This window comes from Manis javanica, chromosome 16, assembly GCF_040802235.1.
Source record: "Manis javanica isolate MJ-LG chromosome 16, MJ_LKY, whole genome shotgun sequence".
Lineage (NCBI taxonomy): Eukaryota > Metazoa > Chordata > Mammalia > Pholidota > Manidae > Manis > Manis javanica.
In genome coordinates, this window is record NC_133171.1 from 47942012 (window position 1) to 47965988 (window position 23977).

General features: G+C 43.2%; 1 protein-coding gene across 6 annotated transcripts in view; it reads right to left on the reverse strand.

The window, feature by feature from the left end:
* LOC140846912 (anthrax toxin receptor-like) overlaps positions 1 to 19736 on the reverse strand; it is a 48194-nt gene extending 28458 nt beyond the window's left edge. Inside the window, exon 1 of one of the 6 annotated variants that reach the window (XM_073225176.1) lies at positions 19519 to 19736. In XM_073225176.1, the coding sequence (XP_073081277.1) occupies positions 19519 to 19580 (62 nt within the window). In that variant the 5' untranslated portion in view covers positions 19581 to 19736. Of the gene's footprint in view, positions 1 to 3743; positions 5474 to 12186; positions 12685 to 19518 lie in introns of those variants that run through there. The other 5 variants (XM_073225175.1, XM_073225179.1, XM_073225180.1 and 2 more) reach the window with 5 other exon arrangements.
* Positions 19737 to 23977: the final 4241 nt, after the last annotated feature.

A 23977-nucleotide genomic window follows, 5' to 3' on the forward strand; every position in this document is an offset into this window, starting at 1 on the left:
TGCCCTCTTGCAGGAACTACAGCTCTCAGGGGTCTGCTTCACTCTGGGAATTGTAGGCATGTGGAGCCAGGATGAGGTTTCAGGGTTTTGAGCAGAAGAGATGTTGAGTTAAAGGACTGTGCTCTGCCCAGACTGCTGCTCCATTTACATTCTATCTGTCCTCACCCTGTTCCTCCAACAGCAAAAACCCCAAGAAGAAAGTGAATCCAAGAGTGAGCACAGCCAGCTTGCAGGCAGCTGTACTACCCCCGCTACACTCCCGCTGCGCACCAGCTCGGAGAGCGCAGAGGGACCTGCAGCCCCAGGACGGGAGGCAGATCCTTTCTGGAAGGGAGGGCATTCTTTCTGGGAGAAAAGTTATACACCAGGCTTCCTGGGATCCAAGGACAGGGGATGGAAGGCAGGCACCTCCCTGGGAAGATTTTTTAACAAATCTTTTACTTCCCCCACAGCACCTTACAGCTTGCATTCTCGAGCTGCCTCCTCTCGTATCAATGCCATTTTATTCTTCAGTAAATCTACAGTCCTTCACAGTTCAAGTTCTTGTGCTGCCATTTCTCATGTCTCTTGCAGAAGCACATTCCTCTCATCTGTAGATATTTTGAATACTGTGAGAAACAGCCAAACCACGGTTCCCACTGCCCAATGGCCACTCTTTTTTCTTCAAGAAGCTCCTTATTATGCTGTGGGCTCCACCTTCCTCAAGTCCTGAGACAGGGTTGAGACCTGTAGCAGACAAGCCACCTCAGATCAGATGCCCACTGGGGGCCTCTCAAATGTCTCCCCTTCATAGGGGTATCCCGCTGAAGTAACCCTCCTATGAGGGTAGCCTTTTCCATTCTTTGGTCTACAATGAATCCTGCTGGCTAAGCCAGTTGTCTTGACTGAGTGTTTCAGTCCCATACAAGCTCACTATGGATTCAGTGAGACCAAGAAATGACAATGGAACATTCTTGGGATAAAAGGGTTACACCCAGCTCTATTCTCCTGGTGATAGGTTGAGCACTAGAATCACATCTGCATCCAACTGTCTCCAGGTCCATAATCCTCCTCCATCTCTGCCTCCACCCAGGGCACGGGGCAGAGCTCTTTAGATCGTGACTCAGTCAATATTAGCTCATTGCCTATGGATGCGCAAGCACTAGCCTAGCAGTAGGCCAATTAGATCAAGTAGTTTGGGGCCGGTGAGCATCTTGGCCACAGGAGCTTGCATTTCCCCACACTGAGATCGTGTTCCTGAGAGACACTGTGGAGAAGGTAAAGGATGTAGCAGAGGACATGCTCTGTGGAGCAAAACAGCTGCCGTCAGCTCCAGAAATGGAGGAGGGTACACTGAAGGGGAATGAGGAGGTAGAGGTGGTGCTGGAGGCCCCAACGCTCCTCTGTTGAAAGCCTGCCCAGCTGTAAGTCAAGTAAATAAAGAGATAGCAACTGCAGGTTCCTCCAGGAGAGGTACAGCCCGCTCTCCAGGGCACAGTGCACTCTATGTTCCCCTAGACACAGGCAGAGCTGGTGGATTTGGGCTTCCAGTCTCAGCAGAAACCCTCAGAATCCATATCAGCCTGGCTCCTGTACCTTTGGGACATAGAGGTGGAGAGTATCCTCCTGTCTGAATCAGAGATGGGAAAGCTGGCTTCCCTGACAACTCATCCTGCCTTGCAACAGCCAGTGCAGAATGAACACCAGACCCCTGGGACCCATTCCCTACTCATATGGCTGATGGCCACACTTCTCACTGTACAGCCCAATCCGGTGACTTACCATCTTCCCCACTAGATGGCAGCTGCATGCAGAGCTCTTAACAGGTGTTAACAGAATTTGGGCATGAAAAATACCATTTATAACCCAGTAAATTATGACCCAAACGGGGAGCTGTTTACAGTGGAGATAAGGGTATGGTGCTGCAAATGGCTCCCTGAACCCTCTTTGGGCCCTTAGTAGCCATTCTTGCCCCTCACGTAGGGCAGCCAATAAATGAGGTTACCCATATTGTGGCAGATTTGGAGGAAGCTGAAGTGCTGAAGGCACAGAAGGGAGTGCAGTCCCCTACTGAGAGGAAGGGCTTAAAGGGCCCCGTGAAGGTCATGAGGACCCAAATATGGATTGATTTGAGAGGGGCAGGAGCGGACAGAGAGAACTTGGATGGGAAGTTCAACAGAATTTTATTGGAGCTGTGGTAACAACTGAAGCCAGAGCAGTGGTTCCAGCAGCTGGGGATCAAGAAATGGAGACAAAGCCACAGTCTTGGCCTGTGAGCCTGCAAGACTTCCTGCTGGACAGTGAGCCATCCTCACCTGAACGCACACACGAAGGTGAGTGGGCTATAGTTTTACTGAGTGGAGGGTCAAGGCACCCGCCTTGGGGCACCAGGTGGGGACCAGAGGCCACATGCTCAAACATCAATTCATTGGTACCCAGTGAATGTTCAACACATACCAGCTCTGGCAGACACAGGAGCTGAATGTTCACTGACTTATGGCAACCCTGAGCGGTTTCAGGGACCCCCAATGTTATAGTTGGATACAGAGGTAAGGCCACCAGACTTAAACAAGCCTGAATCCCATTGGGAATAGGGCATCTATACCCAAAGAAATATACTCTGTACATCTCTCCAATCTTTAAATATATTTTGGAGATTGATATCCTCCGGGGCCTATGGTTGCAGACCACTGCAGGTGAGTTCAGACTGAGTATATGTGTGGTAAAGGCAGTTCTGAGTGGACATGGTAAGCACCTGCCTGTATCTTTTCTTGTGCATCAGCACGTGTCTAATGCCAAGCAATACAAATTCCCTGGAGGGCATAGAGGAATTGGAGAACCCCTCCCAGGAACTGAAAAGTGGGCATTATAAAACCTACTCATAGCCCTTTTAATCCCCTGGTGTGGCTGGTAAAAAATCTAGATGGCTGCTGGCATATGACCGTGGGTTACAGAGTACTGAGTAAGTCACACCCCCTCTGCAGGCTGCTGTCCCCTCTAGTACAGCCCTCATGAATACCCTAAGTCATGAACTAGGGACATATTATGTTGTGGATCTTGCTAATGCTTTCTTCTCCATAAACATACCACAGGACAGTCAGGAACAGTTTTCCTTCACCTGGGAAGGATGGCACTGGGCTGTCACTGTCCTTCCACGAGAGCACCTCCACAGTCCCACTGTCTGTCATGGACTTGGAGCCCAGGATTTGCAGCATGGGAGAACCTGCCAATGGTGCAGCTGTACCATTATATTGATGATATCATGCTTACTGTTTATATTCTTACCAGAAGTCCTGCATGCAACAAACATTGTGCAGCACCTAGACTGCTGCAACACGTACAGGAGAAAGGGTGGGCTGTGAACAGCACCAAGTTTCAGGGTCCTGGTTTGTCAGTCAAATTCCTGGGGGTTGTCTGGTCGGGTAAGACTGAAGTTACCCCAGAAGCAGTGATTATAGATGAAGTTCAGGCTTTTCCTACCCCCAGAACTGTCACACTATTGCAAGAGTTTTTGGGTCCTTTAGGCTACTGGAGAGTGTTTATCCCACACTTGGCACTAATGATGAAGCCCTTATACCATGTGTTATGAATGGGCATCAGGTGGGCCTAGGAGGAGACGTGCATTTTCTTTCACTGCTGAAAAATGGGCCAAGGCCTTCTAGGCCTTGAGTGTGATAGACCTGTCAAGACCCTGTAACGTGGATGTCCATGTGACCATAGACAGTTATGGCTGGGTTCCCTGGAAGTAGCTTGAATGGACTCACCAACTTACTGAATTCTCGTGAAAATTCTGAAAAAGAGCAGACGCCATTTGCTGCTGGCATCTCCATGAGTTGATGAAGCAGATCTAATTGGCCCAGGTATGTTGGCTGGAAGGAAAGCGTGACTCTGATGTGACCCGATGGTTACAAAAATGTTTGTTGCATCTGGGCCAAAAGACAATGTGGGTTGTTGCCCTTCAGCAGGGCCTGGACTTTAACCTTTGAGGAAGTCATCAGAGCCCTGCAGGAGTGCACTGTATGCTCTGAAAGGGACTTAACACCAAGGGAAACAAAAGCGAAAAGGAACAAATGGGACTACATCAAGCTAAAAAGATTCTGTACAGCAAAGGACACCATCAGCAGAACAAAAATACATCCTACAGTATGGGAGAATGTATTTATTTGTAAATGACATATCTGACAAGGAGGTAACATCCAAAATACATAAAGAACTCACACACCTCATCAACCAAAAAGGAAATGACCCAATTAAAAAATGGGCAGAGGATCTGAATAGACACTTCTCCAAAGAAAAAATTCAGATGACCAGCAGGCACATGAAAAGATGCTCCACATCGCTAATCACAATGGAAATGTAAATTAAAACCACAATGAGATATCACCTCACACCAGTTAGGATGGCCACCATAGAAAAGACTAAGAACAAGAAATGCTGGCGAGGATGTGGAGAAAGGGGAACCCTCCTACATTGCTGGTGGGAATGTAAACTAGTTCAACCATTGTGGAAAGCAATATAGAGGTTCCTCAAAAAACTAAAAATAGAAATACAATTTGACCCGGGAATCCCACTTCTAGGAATTTGCCCAGGAAAACAAGTTCTCAGATTCAAAAAGAGATATGCACCCCTATTTTTATCACAGCACTATTTACAATAGCCAAGACGTGGAAGCATCGAGTAGATGAGTGGATAAAGAAGAGGTCGTACATATACACAATGGAATATTATTCAGCCATAGGAAAGAAACAAATCCTACCATTTGCAACAACATGGATGGAGCTGGAGGATATTATGCTCAGTAAAATAAGCTAGGCGAAGAAGGACACGTACCAAATGAGTTCCCTCATTTGTGGGCTATAACAACAAAGCAAAACTGAAGGATCAAAACAGCAGCAGACCACAGCTCCAAGAAGGGACTAGTGGTTACCAAGGGGAGGTGTGGGGGCGGGTGGATGGGGAGGGAGGGAGAAGAGGTTGAGGGGTATTATGATTGGCACACATGATGTGGGGAGGATCACGGGGTAGACAGTATAGCACAGAGAAGGCAAATAGTGACTCTGTGGCATCTTACTTCACTGATAGACAGTAACTGCAATGGAGTATGGGGGGCTCGATAATATGGGTGAATGTAGTAACCAAAATGTTTTTCATGTGAAACCTTCATAAGAGTGTATATCAATCATACCTTAATAAAAATATAAAATAAAAAAATAAATGGGACTCAGACCAAGTCGCACAGCAACCTGGGATGATACCTAAGGGACTGATACTCCTCAAGTGGCAGGTAACAAATCCTACCATTTACAACAACATGGATGGAGTTAGAGGGTGTTACATTCAGTGAAATAAGCCAGGCAGAGAAAGCCAAGTATCAAATGATTTCACTCATCTGTGGAGTATAAGAACAAAGCAAAAACTGAAGGAACAAAACAGCAGGAGAATCACAGAACCCAAGAATGGACTAACAATTACCAAAGGGAAAAGGACTGGGGAGGAAAGGTGGGAAGGGAGGGAGAAGGGGAATAAGGGGCATTACGATTAGCACACATAATGTGTGGGGGGGGCACGGGGAAGGCAGTATAGCACAGAGAAGACAAGCAGTGACTCTATAGCATCTTACTACGCTGATGGACAGTGACTGTAATGGGGTATGTGGGGGGGACTTGATAATGGGGGGAATCTAGTAACCACAATGTTGTTCATGTAAGTGTATATTAATGATACCAAAAAATAAAAATAAATAAATAAATAAGAAGGAACAAGCTAGAACTAGTACTCCTAAATCACGTGATGTCACCAATACTGATCTAGGAACATGGCCTCGGGTACACACACAATCCATAACACTGGGCATGGATACTCTTCCTGTCACTAAAACTGCAGACACAGCCCATCAACTCACTGAACACAAGGGCCCTAAAATACCACCATCAGGACTACTGGTGGCTATGCCCAGATGTGGGATGAGTTTATGTGGCTTACCCCAGGTTATGGACATTTGAGCCCTGGGTCACCCTTATGTTAGATGTTCAAAAATTAAAAAATCACTCTAAACAAAACCGGCACAACTGTACCAAGAATCTGGGATGGATATCGCTGAACCTAGGCAGTCATTCTGCCACATTAAGGTATGGCAACTGGTTTGGGGCTGACTCATTGTACTGCCCAGGTATATACTAGGTAGCCCCAAACGGGACCCATGGTTATGTGGCACAGATCTTTGCCCGTGGCCTCCACCCAGGTGGTTCGGCTGCTGTACCCTGGGTTTTCCCTGGGCATAGGGGAGAATCAACCCCAGTGTAACCACAGTTGCCCAAGTCCCTCTCTTTTAAGCTAGATGAGCACAATCCATCTTTCACTGGTATGTATGATCATTTGGCCTCTTTGCCCCACACATTGGCCTGGAGGATGTTATAGCATATATAAAAGCTCTTATGAAATTTATTCAACAAGCCTTAAGGGAGAGCCAAGAAGGCCTGTCCTTATTGAACACCGATGTGTCCCTAAGAGATAAGCTGTCCTCCAAAATGGGATGGATTTGCATATTATTAGGGCATCCCAAGGAGACACCTGTGCCATTATCCAAGCAGAATGTTATGTATTTATACCTGATGAGTCTACTTTATCATCTTTATTAAGGACATTTACTGAGGACACAGTTGAATGACCTAAGTGATCCAACACCCAGCCTAAGGGATTTAATAGATCAGTAGTTTGGATTATGGGGCTCCAAGTGGAAAATATCGTAGTTGATTTTGGGAGTCATTGTCCTAATCTGGGTTTTCTTCTTGCACACACCCGTGCTGTTACTGCAGCATATGTCTCCAATACAGCCAGACGGCTGTCAAAGGAGCCCCCTCTGTGTTGGTGAAACTCTTTGTTGACCACTCAGGGCACAATGCAAGAGGCAGGGGAGGGAAGGGAGCATATGAGATTATAACAACCAATCACAAGGGATGGAGGGTAGAAGGAAATCATCAAGAAGACATGACCACCAATTGACCTGTGACCCAAGCAACTGGAGGCTCCTCACCCCTGCCCTGTCCTTAAAATGTGGGCTCTGCCTGCCTTCTCTGCTCCTAGAAGCTGCCTGAGGCTATAACCTTGAGATAGCAATGCGGGTTTGATACCATCTGGACTGTATACATGACCAAACCCAGTTACAGCTTCTGTGTAAACTTTAAGATTTGGTGGGTGGGTATGAAGATCTACTCATTTTGTGGCTGCCCAAGACAAGTCTCATCTGTAAATTCCTTTGCTTACTAACTTTGCTACCTATCATTCTGGAATGGCCTGCGTCTTTGTAGGTCTTTCCGTGCCCTCCAAGTATGGGATCATTTTCAGATTATACCTGAGAAGATCCCAAAGAGCTTGTGAACCAGCATACTTATATGTGGAATCAAAACAAAAAACAAAAAGCAGAACTCATACGTACAGAGAACAGGTTGGTGGTTGCCAGAGACAAGGATGGAGGGGGCAGTGAAATGGGTTCTAAGCCTCACCTCTGTTGACCGCCAATTTCTCACCTGATGGCCCCTCTGTGACTGTGCCTGTCTTAGGCTGTTCCTCCCTTGAGGAATCTTACCCGTCTCTGGCTAACCAGCCATCTTCCAGGGCCATACAAGGAGATGTAAATTAAAGTTGGTAAGGGAGAGAGAAGCAATATTCTTTGAAAAGGTTAGCTTTTTACTTCTTTGCAGATTTATGCCCCAGGGCTCCTATGCCTAGCACTTGTCTAGAGGTATCTTTACCAGCTGGAAGGATTAAGATACACGGTAATTTTAAATATGAGGTATGAATTATAGTAAAGGGCTGTATTTAGGAAGGAAAAAGAAAAGCTTTAGAAGCAGCAAAGGAAGAAAATATGAGAAGATTGATTATTTCTTTGACATAACTTCTTGTAGAGTAATATAAGCATGTACAGTTTTAACAAATTACTAATTAAATTATGTACACACCTTAACAGAACAGGAATACAGATACATAACAAAAGCAGACCTACAATTACTGGCCATATCCAATGAAACCAAGAAAACCAGTTAGGTAACCCAGGCATTTGTGAAAACTTATTAATAATATGATGAATATTGTCCAATTGATTTTGAATAGTTTGAGAAAAATCAGACAAATTACAACAACACATTCCTGGAAACTGTTCACATCCCACATTTTCTTTTAACAGCACAATTAGGGAGCAACTTGCACTTCTTCTAGCTCTTGATTGAGTTCAGATAATATAGAAGCAGTCAGATTTGTTGTCTTACTATATGCACAGGCCAGCTTACATATCTCTTTTTGCATTCCACTGACCAAGTCCAGGAACTGGCAGGATGAATGCCGCTGCAACTGCAACAGAGGTGGGACCTACAAGTTTCAAGTTGTCGTCACAATCAGACGGCAGAGCTTGGAGAAATCTTTTGTGACTATTTCCGGGATAATCCATTAGAGTAGGAAGGATGCATCCCACGCCACACATACTTTGATAATGTGAGGAGAGGGCTTAGGGTGTGGACTTGTACCACCTGCCCGACCCCTAAGGTGGGCTGGGTTGTGTCTGTTTGCTAGGGTTGTTTACAGTGAGGTCACGGGTTATGCTGAGCTACCCTTCTTTATTTGCGGAACACTCAAACATTCCAGGCCAAGTTTCTCCTGGCCTTTTGAGCTTTAACTGATCTCACTGAAAAATGACTCTAGAGCTTAATGTTTAACACAGAGTTTTGGTAGGGGGTTTCCTTGCATGTAGTTATTACAATTGCTCTGACTGCAAATATCCTGCCTTGCTTTTTCCGGAAGCCCTCACCTTATTCTGTCTAAGCTCACGGTACCTCTCTCATTCCCCCCTCTACAGATAGAGACCCTAGCTGCTGCTAGGGAAAAGAGGCCATGACTGCTCTGGTTGCTTCATGCTGAGAGGGGGCGCAGTAAGGGGTGCAGCTAGGTCTCCATCACTGGTCAGTTGAGAGGGCCTCGGAAGATTGGCACTTCTATTTCGGGTTCCATTTCTATTACTATTTGCAGTTTTATGGCTTCTAGGCAAGATACAACAAATCGTGTTATTAGGTTAAGTAGCAACATCTGAAGCTGGATTTTCTTTTTTGGAACAACTTGACAAGATTAAGAATGCATGGCTGAATATGAGAACTAGAAATAGTAAAACTTTAATTGAAATGATGGGAGAAAACTAAAACATCTGGAGAATCATAGCTAGATATTTTGGGGAAACTAGAATTCTGGATCTAGTCTACGTCTCAATGACTAGTATTAGGATTTAGTATAAATAAGGCTGCATTATTGAAACAATACTTTTCTCTAAAATCACCCCCATTTTTATTAGAAGTAACTAGATTAAGAAAATAATTAACACTTGGCTTGACTATTTGCATAAGTGCATCAAGAAGACCAACTGATTACATAGGATCCTTTAAATGTGCTTTGAAGGAACTTTTTATAAGGAATTTCAGATTGGACATTTAAAGGCCTCTGGAGGCTAGAAAGCCAAGCCAGACTTGCCTTCAGGTTTTGCCTGCAGTACCTGTATATTTGGGTGAATTCTTCTCTTCCCAAGGTCCCCAAGCCATCGTGAGGTTCTTGCACTTGCCAGGAAGTGACGTTCCTTACGCACCTGGTAAGGCTGCTGGGAACCCTGTACCCAAGGTACCAGGCCAGTTCTTCGATGGAGCTTTGTTGGCTCCATAAAGTCAACCTTAGTTCCTTAAAGCTATTCATATCTGAGTTTATGCACGTGTCTCTCAGGCATGACATTCCAGTCAAAGCCTTGGTAATATAACCTGTGTTTTTAATTGATCCTCTTACAAGGAAAGCAGACTCTTAATGAACTTATGCAAATAAACATACTGCTGTAAAATATGAAAATAGTCAGAGAGGTTTTAAATTCTGGAGGGATTAGGTAGAGAGAAAGATAAATGTTTTGATCCTGCCTATAAAGATATTGTCATTTACTAAACTGTTGTCAGTTTAAGAGAAAAAGCTTAAAACACTTTATCAGCAACATTTGAAACATAAAGCCACAAAATCATTTTCCTTAGTTTATTTAATCCTATGTAACCAATACCTGTTCTTCTGAAATCTAGTTCTTTACTAGTTTAGGAGTAATAAAACAGTTACTGTAAGTGACAAAAGATTTACAAATGACAATGGGGAAAGATCTGATGAGAGCTTACTATAAGACAGTTGACATAAGAAAATTTGGATATTTCTGAAACACAAAACATTCAGTAACAAAGTTTAGCATCATTCCCTTTGACAGTGCTTTCCAGGTAAATATATATCAGTTAAATAAGCCAAATTAGCCAACTATTTTCCCCGATGAGGAGAAAAAATTCCTCTGACATGTTCCAGGGGCCCTCTACAAAATATCAGAGTTAACTAGAGGTAAAAGCACCTTTCTGAATTTGATTTTGGGAAGTTGTCAAAAGAAACTCTCTTTGGCACTTGCTTACATAAGATTAGAGGTTGACATGAAGCAATACTTATCCATTTAACTAGAATGACAACAAAATACTTCAAAGGCAGACACAGAAGGGTACACAGTTGTTAGCAAAGTTTAGCTTTTAGTCCTTCTAATATTGAGATCTCATTTTCTTAAATACTCAGACAATTCATTGAGACTTTAAGCATGAGAAATTGCTTTGATAAAACAATTAGAAAACTTTCTACAATTTTTCAACATTAACTGCAGACTAAGAGTTTAAGAAAACTTGTACTTTTCACTGAAAACAAAATTCTAATTTGCTGTTAATGTTGAAAAATTGGATTCTACAATTTTTTTTTACATTTAGAGTTCTTCCTCTTTAAATAAACAGCTGTACTTTAGAACAATTACTTTCTTTTACCCTCAACAAAACAAATTTCCATTCCTTATACTTTCTCTTATTAAAACACACATCTTCATTTTTCTTCTCAAGAGGCGGCATGAGTAGAGCGGCGGAAATCTCCTCCTGAAACCATATATATTTTGAAAATACACCAAATGGAAAGGTGGGGGAATGACAGCCTCTTCAACAGCTGGTGTTGGCTAAACTTGGACAGCTACATGTAAGAGAATGAAACTGGACAAGTGTCTAACCCCACACACAACAGTACACTCGAAATGGATCAAAGACCTGAACGTAAGTCATGAAACCATAAAACTCTTAGAAAAAAACATAGGCAAAAATCTCTTGGACATAAACATGAGCGACTTCTTCATGAACATATCTCCCCGGGGCAAGGGAAACAAAAGTAAAAATGAACAAGTGGGACTATATCAAGCAGAAAAGCTTCTGTACAGCAAAGGACAACATCAATAGAACAAAAAGGCATCCTACAGTATGGGAGAATATATTCATAAATGACAGATCCGATAAGGGGTTGAGATCCAAATTATATACACAGTTCACGCAGCACAACAAACAAAAAGCAAATAATTCAATTAAAAACTGGGCAGAGTATCTGAACAGACACTTTTCCAAAGAAGAAATTCAGATGGTCAACAGGCACATGAAAAGATGCTCCACCTCGCTAATTATCAGGGAAATTAAAATTAAAACCACAATGAGGTATCACCTCATGCCAGTTAGGATGGTCAACATCCAAAAGACTAGGAACAACAAATGCTGGCAAGGATGCGAAGAAAAGGGAGCCCTCCTACACTGCTGGTGGGGATGTAAACTAGTTCAACCATTGTGGAAAGCAGTATGGAGGTTCCTCAAAAAACTAAAAATCGAAATACTATTTGACCCGGGAATTCCACTCCTAGGAATCTGCCCAAAGAAAACAACTTCTGAGATTCAAAAAGACATGTGCACCCCTATGTTTACTGCAGCACTATTTACAAGAGCGAGATATGGAAGCAACCCAAGTTTCCATCAGTAGATGAATGAATAAACAAGAGGTGGTACATATACAGAATGTAATACTATCCAGCCATAAGAAACAAATCCTATCATTTGCAACAACATGCATGGAGCTGGAGGGTATGATGCTCAGTGAAATAAGCCAGGCAGAGACAGACAAGTACCGAATGATTTCCCTCATTTGTGAAGTATAACAACAAAGAAAAAATGAAGGAACAAAGCAGCAGCAGACTCACAGAAACCCCCGCCTGGCGGCCACGTCCCAGTAAACCCACCAGCCCGCACCTCAGGGGACTCCTGCGCACCACCGGCCCGCTCCTCAGGGGAACCCCGCGCCCGCGCCCCGTCCTACCTTGAACCAGCGCCTGGAGCAGGTGCAGCTGGAGCGTCAGGGGCGGCCGCCAAGCGCGCCGCCAGCCTGCGCTCAACTTTGGAGTCGGCAGCCCTCCGCGCAGCCCCGCGTCCTGGCCGGGGCTCTCGGGAGCCGCGCGGGCTCCGCGGTGCAGACGCCGCTGCCGCCACAGCTCGGGGCAGCGCAGGGCGCGGGCCACACTGAGGGGCCGCCCACGCCTGCCCCCGCCCTGGGGCCCTCACGCTCTCGCAGAGCGGCCCATTAACGGGAGGCGGCGGGTCTTGAGGGGCACGGTGGCGGCGGTGAGATTGTCAGCACGGAAATGCCCGTCAGACCGCCTTCAGCGGCCCCGCAGCCAGAGCGCCCGGGCCGCGGCAGCTCCCGAGGAGTCCGGCTGGAGCTGAGGAGACGCCACTTCCGACCCCCTCACCACCCGGCGCAGAGGAGAAAGTGCGGCCCCACAGGCGCCCGCTGCGGCCGCCGATTGGTCGAAGGGAGGGGCTCGTGGGCCGCCGCGCCCCGCCCCGACCCCCGCGCCCGTTTTCGAACTTTGTGGTATTTCGCACAGACCTGCGAGCGCAGGCGGCTTCCCGCACCGCCTCGCCCCCTAGGGACGTGCAGCACGCCCTGCAGGTACTGCTGCCCTTGAATCTTTGGTAACCACAAATCCAAAGCCTGCAATACGCATTAGTAAGTACGCATCTAACGATAATCACCCTAAATGTAAATGAACTGAATCCACCAACCAAAAGACACAGAGTTACAGAGTGGATACAAAAGCAAGACCCATCTATATGCTGCCTACAAGAGACTCACTTCAAACCCAAAACATACAGACCAAAAGTGAAGGGATGGAAAAAGATATTTCTGTGGGACCCCCAGAAAGTCAGCTTGACCTAACTCACTCCATTTTGTAAAGCCTAGCCTAACTAACTCCATTTTGTATTAAAACCCCATACTAAACAAAATAGGAAAGAGGAAGTATCCCGCTTCTGGAAAAATAACAAGCTAGAAATAATCACCAATGAGCTTAAAAGGTATAATAAACCTGGGAAAGCCCCTAAACTGTTTTACTACATCTGCTAACTGTTTTGATACATCTGCTAACTGTTTTTGCTGCATCTGCTACATTCTAAAAGTATAAAAGCAAAAAGGGAACTTTGTTCAGGGTCTCAGATTGTGTCCTGTGTTCTGACGGGCTGCTGAGACCCTAGTTCGAACTAGCAATAAAGACTTGTTTTCTTTTTGCATCTCGGGACTGAGCATGGGACTGCAACTCTGAACAGGGACCCAAGGAAATGGGGCACATTTCATGCAAACAATAGGGAGAAAACAATCAGGTGTTCCAGTACCTGTATCAGACAAAATAGACTTCAAAACAAAGAAAGTAACAAGAGATAAAGAAGGACATAACATAATGATAAAGGAGTCAGTCCAACAAGAGGATATAACCATTATAAATATATATGCACCCAGCACAGGAGCACCTACATATGTGAAATAAATACTAACAGAATTAAAAGGGGAAATCGAATGCAATGCATTCATTTTAGGAGACTTCAACACACCACTCAAACAACAGATCAACCAGACAGAAAATAAGTAAGGACACAGAGGCACTGAATGACACCCTAGACTAGAACAGAAGGATCTAACACACATCTACAGAACTCTACACCCAAAACTGTAGGATACAGATTCTTCTCAAGTGCACATGGAACATTGTCAAGAATACATCGTATACTAGGCAACAAAAAGAGCCTCAGTAAATTCAAAAAGATTGAACTTGTACCAACCACCTTCTCAGACCACAAAGGTATGAAACAAGAAATAAATTATGCAAAGAAAACGAAAAAGCCCACAAATACATGGAGGCTTAACAACATGCTCCTAAATAACCAATGAATCAATGACCAAATAAAAACAGAGAACAAGCAATATATGGAGACAAATGACAACAATTCAACAATGCAAAAATCTGTGGGATACAGTGAGGGCTGTGCTAAGAGGGAAGTATACTGTAATACAGTCATACCTCAGGAAAGAACAATAATCCCATATGAACAGTCTAAACTCACAATTAATGAAACTAAAAGAGAAGAAAAATTGAGGCCCAAAGTCAGAAGAAGGAGGGACATGATAAAGATTAGAGCAGAAAAAAATAAAATCGAGAAAAATAAAACAATAGAAAGTAATCGATGAAAGCAGGAGCTAGTTCTTTGATAAAATAAATAAACTCCTAGTCAGACTTCTCAGGAAAAAAAGAGAGTCTACACACATACACAAAATCAGAAATGAGAAATGAAAAATCACTACAGATGCCACAGAAAAAAAATTATTAGAGAATACTATGAAAAATTATATGCTAACAAACTGCATATCCTAGAAGAAATGAACAACTTTCAAGTAAAGTACATTTTCTAGAAAAGTACATTTTCTAGAAAAGTACATTCTCTGTGGCCTATCACCACATGGGCAAAAGACCCTAGCAAGGCTGGCCCAGGGAGAAACAGAAAATCTGAACAGACCAATTACCAGCAATGAAATTGAATTCGCACTCAACACACTACCTAAGAACAAAGCTCCTGGACCACATGGTTTCACTGCTGAAGTTTATCAAACATTTAGTGAAGACCCGAATACCCACCCTGCTTAAAGTTTTCCAAAAAGTAGAAGAGGAGGGACTTACACTCATTCTAGGAGGCCAGCATCACTCTAATGCTAAAACCAGGCAAAGACACCACAAAAAAAAAAAATCACAGGCCAATATCCCTGATGAATATAGATGCAAAAATACTCAACAAAATACTCCAAACCAAATTCAAAAATACATCAGAAAGATCATCCATCATGATCAAGTAGGATTTATTCCAGGGATGCAAGGATGGTACATTTGAAAACCTATCATCATCATCAAACACCACATCCACAAAAAGGACAAAAACCACATGATCATCTCCATAGATGCTGAAAAACTATTCAACAAAATTCAACATCCATTTATGATAAAAACTCTCAACAAAATGGGAATAGAGGGCAAGTACCTCAACATAATAAAGGCCATATAGGACAAACCCACAGCCAACATCATACTTAACAGAGAGAAGCTGAAAGCTTTTCCTTTAAGATAGGAAATAAGACAAGGATGCCCACTCTCCCCCCTTTTATTCAACATAGTTCTGGAGTTCCTAGCCATGGCAATCAGACAACACAAAGAAATAAAAGGTATCCAGACTGGTAAGGAAGAAGTTAAACTGTCACTGTTTGCAGATGACATGATATTGTACATAAAAATTTGTTGTGAATTTGTTTCCCACAGGGACTTCCTAGAGGCAGTTAAGCCAGAGGCAGTAGGTCCACAGAAGATGATGGAAAAGATGAAATGTCTGGGCAAAGGCTGCTAGGTGGAAGGGGTACCAGGTACCAAAACAGTGATACAGAGCCTGTGTATAAGCTCCATCCAAAAATCAGCATGTAAGAGAGCTACACAGACCCACATTCAAGTTGCGTAGCACCCAGTAGAAGCTGAGAGGGATACCACAGCTGTGTCTATGAAGGACACAAGATGGCAAAATGACACCTTAGAGAAAATACAGCCAATCTGAACGTCCTTATTCACCCGAACAAGATTTTGCACCTCATGCTGGATTGGCACACATCTCCAGCTTGTGCAGATCAGCAGCGATGCTGGAATCCTAGACCCAACACATTATTCTTGTTCAGTCTGATCCCAGGGATGGCTCATGATTTTAACTAAGGTCTTCCTTCCTGACTAAGAGGGTCCCTGAAAGCTCCTATGAGATTGGTGTAGCCAGAAGGGGACAAAGGAATTAGGAGCCACAAGTGGAACCCAATTCTCATCTTCCTTGTCCCAGAGGCAGGGAAGCCTGGAGCTTCCCAGAGATAGGGGCCCTGGTAATCACACCATCAGGTACAGAGGGCTCTCTGCTCTCACTGTCGACTCTGAAGAGGAGGCAGACAGATTTGGCCTACAGATGCTTAAGCCCTCTGAGCCTCAGTTTCCTTGCTTGCAAACTACATTCAGACTTGGTATTGGGAATGATGAGGCAATATTTACAAAACATCTAGAACAATTCCTGATGCACAAAGGCATTCAGCAAATATCTCATTTCCTTCTTGCCCCTGTCAGTTCTCAGGTCACCATTCTGTCCCCCTTGCTGCATTGCCTCTTTTACAAGTATTGCTTTGAAATAGAAACTGCATCATTTCCCAGGTAGGGAAGCCTTAACTTCAATAACTTTTGCATGTGACTTTGACTTACCATCTCGGGATAAGATGTAGCAGAGTAGGTAAGAACATGACTACAGCAACCAAATCACTCGGTTGTCCGACTGGCTTTGTAACCCTAGACAAGTTTTTTGATTACCATGTGCCTGAGTTTGCTTTTCTGTAAAGATGGCATCATTATGGTACCTGCCCCATACAAACTTGGTAATGTATGTTACAGCACGGAGAACAAAGCCTATATAGGTTTGTTACGATCATCTTTCTCAGAATTGGAGGGTGGTAGAAGAGAATCAAACCACAGTGTTGGGAGCAAGGGACAACAGTAAGCAGTAAACATGCAAGGAAGCGGCACAGGGCCCAGCCCACACTTGAACTTAAGGTCGCTGTGCGTCTCCTTTATATACTGAGCTTGGCCAGCATGGGGTAGATAGTTGGAGAGGAATTAAAACACTGCAGTGTGACTCATTAAATGAGTTAATGTCAGTGGGTCTCAACATTCTCATCTATAAAATGAGTTTTTGACTGATGATTTCCAGAGTCCCTTCCTTATCTAAAAATGGCTGTGAGTCTCTGGAGAATTGCTTCATGGAAGCCACCTCAGTCAGAAATTTTAGTTCCAATGCTTGAGCCAGGGTGACCAAAGGGCAATGACTGACCCACAGATATTGCCCAGAGGCCTCTGTGGCCTATCACCACATGGGCAAAAGACTCTCAAGGGTATATTTTTGACATTGACCCCGAATGAAATACTCATTCAGTCACAAGGGCACACTGGCATCACTGGAAAGCCCTTACCACACAAATTCAGTATTCCATTTGCAGATGCTACAACTTGTACTGTACAAACAGTTAGTATTTCTGTAAGGATTTAACTTTGTCTTATCTTTATATGGCCTTGTGTGCTATTTGTGTCAGATGTTTAATTTTTAAAAAATATATCCTTTGTGGTTACTTCTTCCTTTTGCTTAAATATAACAGAAGTATCTCCCTTCACTCTTGACTTATGAGAAATCTTGGGGGCTCCTCCCTTTGGTTACCTCACTCCCTGGCCAGCTCATGGCCTATCAAAAAGTTAGGTGTCAGAAACCTATTATCAGAGGAAGGAAACATGTAGTTGGGGATATGGCCCCAGACACAAGCAGTTTGCTAATGGTAACAGCTACAAATTCTTACCTACTATCCCCTAGTAGATGACAAGGATGGCAGGGCTCTGTCCTTGTACACATACGTCACTCAAGGCATATTAGCTACTTATCAAATGTATGGTAGATGGAATTGAGCTGACCTGGAACTGTTATGAAACTCAGAAAGCTCCATGTGACCCTGAGCTCTTTTGAGGGTGGGCCTGGGATTGCATGTTAGTCTTTGTCAGCCTGTAATGGACCGCCATGACACCCTGCCTTCTTCGGTTGACCGTCATCGCTAGCCACATGCTTCCCCTTTAGCTTCTGTGAGGCTGTGTTCTCCTGGTTTCCTCCTACCTTTCTGGAAGGGCTTCTTAATCTCCTTTAAAATTCTTCCTAGTTTACCAGATCTCAGAAGGATAGTAGGCCTCAGAGCAGGGGTCTCCTCTGTACCTGCAGTCCCAAGTGTGTAACTCCATAGCACTAAAGCTTCAATATTTATTTGATATTTAGCCCTAGACTCATATTCAATAACTTGGATGTTTTACAGAACTTAACACATTCAAAACAGAACATGTAATTGAACTACCCTCCTACGACACAAACCCGCCCCGCCCTTGGTCACCACCACACCACTACATGTCACCATCCTCCCAACAAGCCAGTCAAACCAGAAACTCAACCATCACCTTTGAGTCTTCCATTTCCCTCACTATTCATGTGTAATCCACTGACAAATCCTGTTAATATTTTCACCTAAATAATTCTTGATTTCATTTGCCTCTCTATATCTCCACTGCCAAATATACCCAGCCACGAGCGCTTCTCGACTGGGCTCCAGCAACAGCCTCCTTGGTGGTCTTCCTGCTCTCGATCTTGTCTCCCTCCCTTCAGTCCATTTTCCATGAAGAAGCCAAAGTGACCTTCAGAAACTATGTAAATTGACCATCTTGTTCCTTGCTTAAAACCTTTCATTCAGTATTTAGCACACATAACGTCGGGGGGTCACAGGGAAGGCAGTACAGCACAGAGAAGACAAGTAGGGACTCTATAGCATCTTACTATACTGATGGACAGTGACTACAACGGGGTGTGTTTTGGGGGACTTGATAATATGGGTGAATGTAATAACCACAATGTTGCTCATGAGAAACCTTTATAAGATTGTATATCAATGATACCTTAATTAAAAAATAAATAAATAAAACCTTGCATTCAGTGACTTCTCTTTGTACTTGGAATAAAATCCAAACTCCCCACCATGTCCTGGAAGACTGCATGACCTTGCCCTTGCCTATACTAAACGAATCTTTTCTTCTTGTCCCACACCCCTTGCTGCATCCTCCTCTTCTTTATTCTCACTTCAGCCGAGCTCTTTGCCTCCCTCCGCTTGGACACCTCCCCCAGCTCCTCAGACGCTCCTCTTATGCCAGGTCTCACCTGCCACTGCCTCACGGCATCCATGACCACCCCCTTCTCCCATTATTCTCTGTCCCTGTACCTTGTCTGTTCATGGTACTTACACACGCTACACTTTCACAAATATACATTTATTTGTCTTCTTCCTTACTGCCTTTTTCTTCGGACTCTAAGCTCAAACGAGTGCCTTGTTCTCCACAAGCCCAGTACAGTGTCTGGCAGATAAAGGCATTAAATAAATACACGTGGGAAGAAAGGTAGGCGAGAAATGGAAGGAAAAACAGAACTGGGAGGAGGAGGAGTAGGAGGAGAAGGAAGGAAGAGAGAGGACAGAGTGAGAGACGGAGGAAGGTCTTTGAGATGAGCATCTTCATAAAACAGCAGGAGCTTAGAGTGAGGGAGCAAAGAGGGGAGGCGAGGAGAGAGCACCTGAAGTTTTCCTCCCTCCCTTCTGTGCTCTCTCCTGTTCATGTACTTTGTAGGTTGTCCTCGCTAGTCGTCTTGCATAGCCCTTTGAGAAAGGCGTCAAAGCTTCACTTACTGGTGAGAAGAAAGAGGCTCAGCCAAGTGAAGGGCCACCGCTCCCCACCCGCAAGATCTCATAGCTGGTTCTGCATGTGGGCGGTGGGGCGCGGCTCCTTTTCTTCCCTCCTCCACAGTGGCTTACGTCCTTCGCAGTGTCTGTGGACTGGCAATGTTTTTTTGATCAAATGCTATCTGAAGAAAACCTGGGAAGGACCACACTTGGAAGCGGACTGGACCTGCCGCACAGCTTCTGTGCGTTGCAGACCGACAGTAAGCCCGCCACCAGCCCACAGCCTGTGAGGCTGACGGTGACTGGCAGCCTCGCTAAGGGGGGCGGGCTCAGTCTCCATGGTGTGCGGCGCACAAGACTAGCAGCAGCCTGCCTGCCGGCTCCCAGCGCCTCAGATCTCAGGACAGTGAGTATTTTTATATTACCCCTGTCTTCAGATGTATTTATTAGAATTTACATTTACTGGCTACTTTTTTACATTGAGACACCTGTACCAGAAAGACAGAAATTCAACTTCACTAATCAGATTTACAAGGATTCATGTAAAGGGAAATTTGCTGAAGTCATTCAAAGGCTAGTGAATTGTAAGTTTTCCATAAATACATTTTTGGTTTTCTTAAGAAAGCCTCTAATAGTATCATTTATTTATTTGAACAGCTTTATTGAGATTATTCACATACCATAAATCCATCTATTTAAGGTACACAATTCTGTGATTTTTAAATATATTAGAAGTTGTGAAAGCATCACCCTCCACTAATTCTAGAACATTCATCACCCTCAAAAAGAAATCCTATAGTTATTAACAGTCACTTACAGCCATCCACCTCTCCCCAATCCCAGACAACCAATAATCTACTTTCTGTTTCTGTGGATTTGCCTATTCTGGACATTTCACATAAGTGGCATCATATAATATGTGGTCTTTTGTGATTGGCTTCTTCCACTTAACATGTTTTCAAGGTTCATCCATGTTGTACCAGGTGTCAGTACTTTGCTCCTTTTTTATTGGCAAATAACACTCTATTGTATGAATATTCCACATTTATTTATGCATTCATCCATTAGTGGACATGGGATGTTTCCACTTTCTGGCTACTAGAATAATGCTGCCACAAACATTTGTGTACAAGTTTTTGTATGGACATGTTTTTCTTTCTTTTAAGTAAAAACCTAGGACTGGAGTTATAGGTTATGTGATAACTCTAAATTTAACCATTTAAAGAACAACTACACTGCTTTCCAAAGTGGCTGCACCATTTTATATTCCACCACAGTGTATGACGTTCCAATTTCTCCACATCCTCAACAACACTTGTTTTTGTTTTTGTTTTCTTTTTTTAATTTTAATATCATTGATATACAATCACATGAGCAACACTGTGGTTTACTAGATTCCCCCTATTATCAAGTCCCCACCGCAAACCACATTACAGTCACTGTCCATCAGTGTAGTAAGATGCTATAGAGTCACTGCTTGTCTTCTCTGTGCTATACTGCCTTCCCCATGCTCCCCCCCTAGGTTGTGTGTGCTCATCGTAATGCCCCTTATTCCCCTTCTCCCTCCCTTCCCACCAATCCTCCTCAGTCTCTTTCCCTTTGGCAACTGTTAGTCCATTCTTCAGTTCTGTGAGTCTGCTGCTGTTTTGTTCCTTCCATTTTTGCTTTGTTCTTATGCTCCACAGATGAGTGAAATCATTTGGTACTTGTCTTTCTCCACCTGGCTTATTTCACTGAGCATAACACCCTCTAGCTCCATCCATGTTGTTGCAAATGGTAGGATTTGTTTTCTTCTTATGGCTGAATAATATTCCATTGTGTATATGTACCATATCTTCTTTATCCATTCATCCACTGATGGACACTTACATTGCTTCCATTTCTTGCCTATTGTAAATAGTGCTGCAATAAACATAGCGGGGCATATGTCGTTTTGAAACAGGGCTCCTGCATTCTTAGGGTAAATTCGTAGGAGTGGAATTCCTGGGTCAAATGGTATTTCTAATTTTAGTTTTTTGAGAAACCTCCATACTGCTTTCCACAATGGTTGAACTAGTTTACATTCCCACCAGCAGTGTAGGAGGGTTCCCCTTTCTCCACATCCTCACCAGCATTTGTTGTTCCTAGTCTTTTCTATGTTAGCCATCCTAACTGGCATGAGGTGATATCTCATTGTGGTTTTAATTTGCATTTCCCTGATAATTAGCGATGTGGGGCATCTTTTCATGTGCCTGTTGGCCATCTGAATTTCTTCTTTGAAGAAGTGTCTGTTCATATCCTCTGTCCATTTTTTAATAGGGTTATTTGCTTTCTGGGTGTTGAGGTGTGTGAGTACTTTATATATTTTGGATGTTAACCCCTTGTCGGATATGTCATTTACAAACATATTCTCCCATACTGTAGGATGCCTTCTTATTCTGCTGATAGTGTCCTTTGCTGTACAGAAGCTTTTTAGCATGATATACTCTGATTTGTTCATTTCTGATTTTGTATCCCTTGCCTGAGGAGATGCTTTCAGGAAAAAGCTGCTCATGTTTATATTCAGGAGATTTTTGCCTGTCTTTTCTTTTAAGAGTTTTATGGTTTCATGACTTACATTCAGGTCTTTGATCCATTTTGAGTTTACTTTTGTGTATGGGTTTAGACGATATTCCAGTTTCATTCTCTTGCGTGCAGCTGTCCAGTTTTGCCAATACCAGTTGTTGAAGAGGCTGTCATTTCCCCATTGTATATCCACGGCTCCTGTATCATATATTAATTGACTATATACGCTTGGGTTTATATCTGTTGATTGTCTTTTTAATTATAGTTATCCTAGAGGGTGTGAAGTGGTGTCTCATTGTGGTTTTGATTTGCATTTCCCTAAAAATGATCTAGAACATTTTTATATGCTTTTTGGCTATTTGCATATTTTTTTGAGAAACTTTTGTATGTTTTATTTTTATATGGCTCTTTTTAACTGAATTTTTTATTATTCAGTTGTAATATATGTGTATATATACATATATATATATAATGTGTGTATATATATTTATTTATATATATATATATATATATATACCCTGAATACAACTTCTTTATCAGATATGTGATTTGTAAATATTTTCTCCTATTCCATGGTTGTTTTTTTCATTTTCTCAAAGGTATCATTTACAGAAAAAAGTTTTCAATTTTGTTGCAATCCAATCTTTCTAATTTTTTCTTTTGTTGCTTATGCTTTTGTTGTTATATCCATGAACCATTGCCTGCCCCAATGTGATGTGCTGCCATTATTGTCTTCTAGGAGTTTACTTTTAGGTCTTATAGATAGGTCTGTGATCCTTTTAAGTTATACATTTGGCATGAGGTACAGCGCCACTTTCATTTTTTTGCACGTGGTTGGCCAATTGTGTCAGTACCACTAAAAAAAAAACTGTTCATTCCCTACTTAATTTTCCTGATACCTTTGTTGAACATCAATTGACTATAGATGTAAGGTTTATTTCTAGACTCTCAATTCTATTCCATTGCTCTGTCTACCTTTATGCCACACTTCCTGCCACCTTGTTCTCTTCGTATATGCACATAATATACTTTGTACCACACTGTCTTGATTACTGTAGCTTTGTAGTAAGTTTAGAAATCAGGAATGGTGAGTCTTCCTACTTTGTTCTTCTTTTTCAAGATTGGTTTGGCTCTCTGAGTCCCTTGCATGTCTATATGAGATTTTAGGATCATTTCATCAATTCCTCTGCAAATAAATTTAGCCACCCATTGAACACTCCTACTTGAATTATAATTCATCCGTGAGAAGTTGTGGAGTTTCCTTGGTATGAACTCATATGTGGAACAAATGGAGTGGGTCTAAGTGAAACCCACTGAAAAGTTTGTGTGAAAGGCAAGCAAAAAGGCTTCCAGTCACTGATTCTTAAAACGGTTTGGTTTTTCATGATACCTGCAGGTTGGAAACCCTCTTCTACTTCTGTTTACTATTTTATGTTGTCATTGATCAAATGCTCCAGTGTAAAGGTATTCTACCAAAACAAACAAGCCCAAAAGACAAAATGCATCCTGTGCCATCTTGTCTCCTAACATGTACTGAGCACCCACTTAATGCAGAAAGGCATGCGTGTCCTACACATTCAGAGGCTCTGGGACCCATTTGGGCCTCTCCCGTGGTCCTTCAACAGGAAACAACCTCCACATCCTTACTGCCTTACATCACATCCCCAGTCTCCCTCACTGCTGTCTCTCCCCTGCCTTACAGCCAAAGGGAGAGATTGCTTCTCAAATTGTGGTCTGTGAACCAGTGGTTGCTATGGGGACTTTTGTACAAATGCAGAATCTCAAGCCCCATCCCAGACCTACTGAATCAGAATCTGCAATTTAACAAGATTGCAAATGCTTTATATATACCAGAGGTTGGTAAACTATGGTTACTGGCCAAAACTGGCTTGCTCCCTGCTTTTGTAGGCCTTGGAGAACC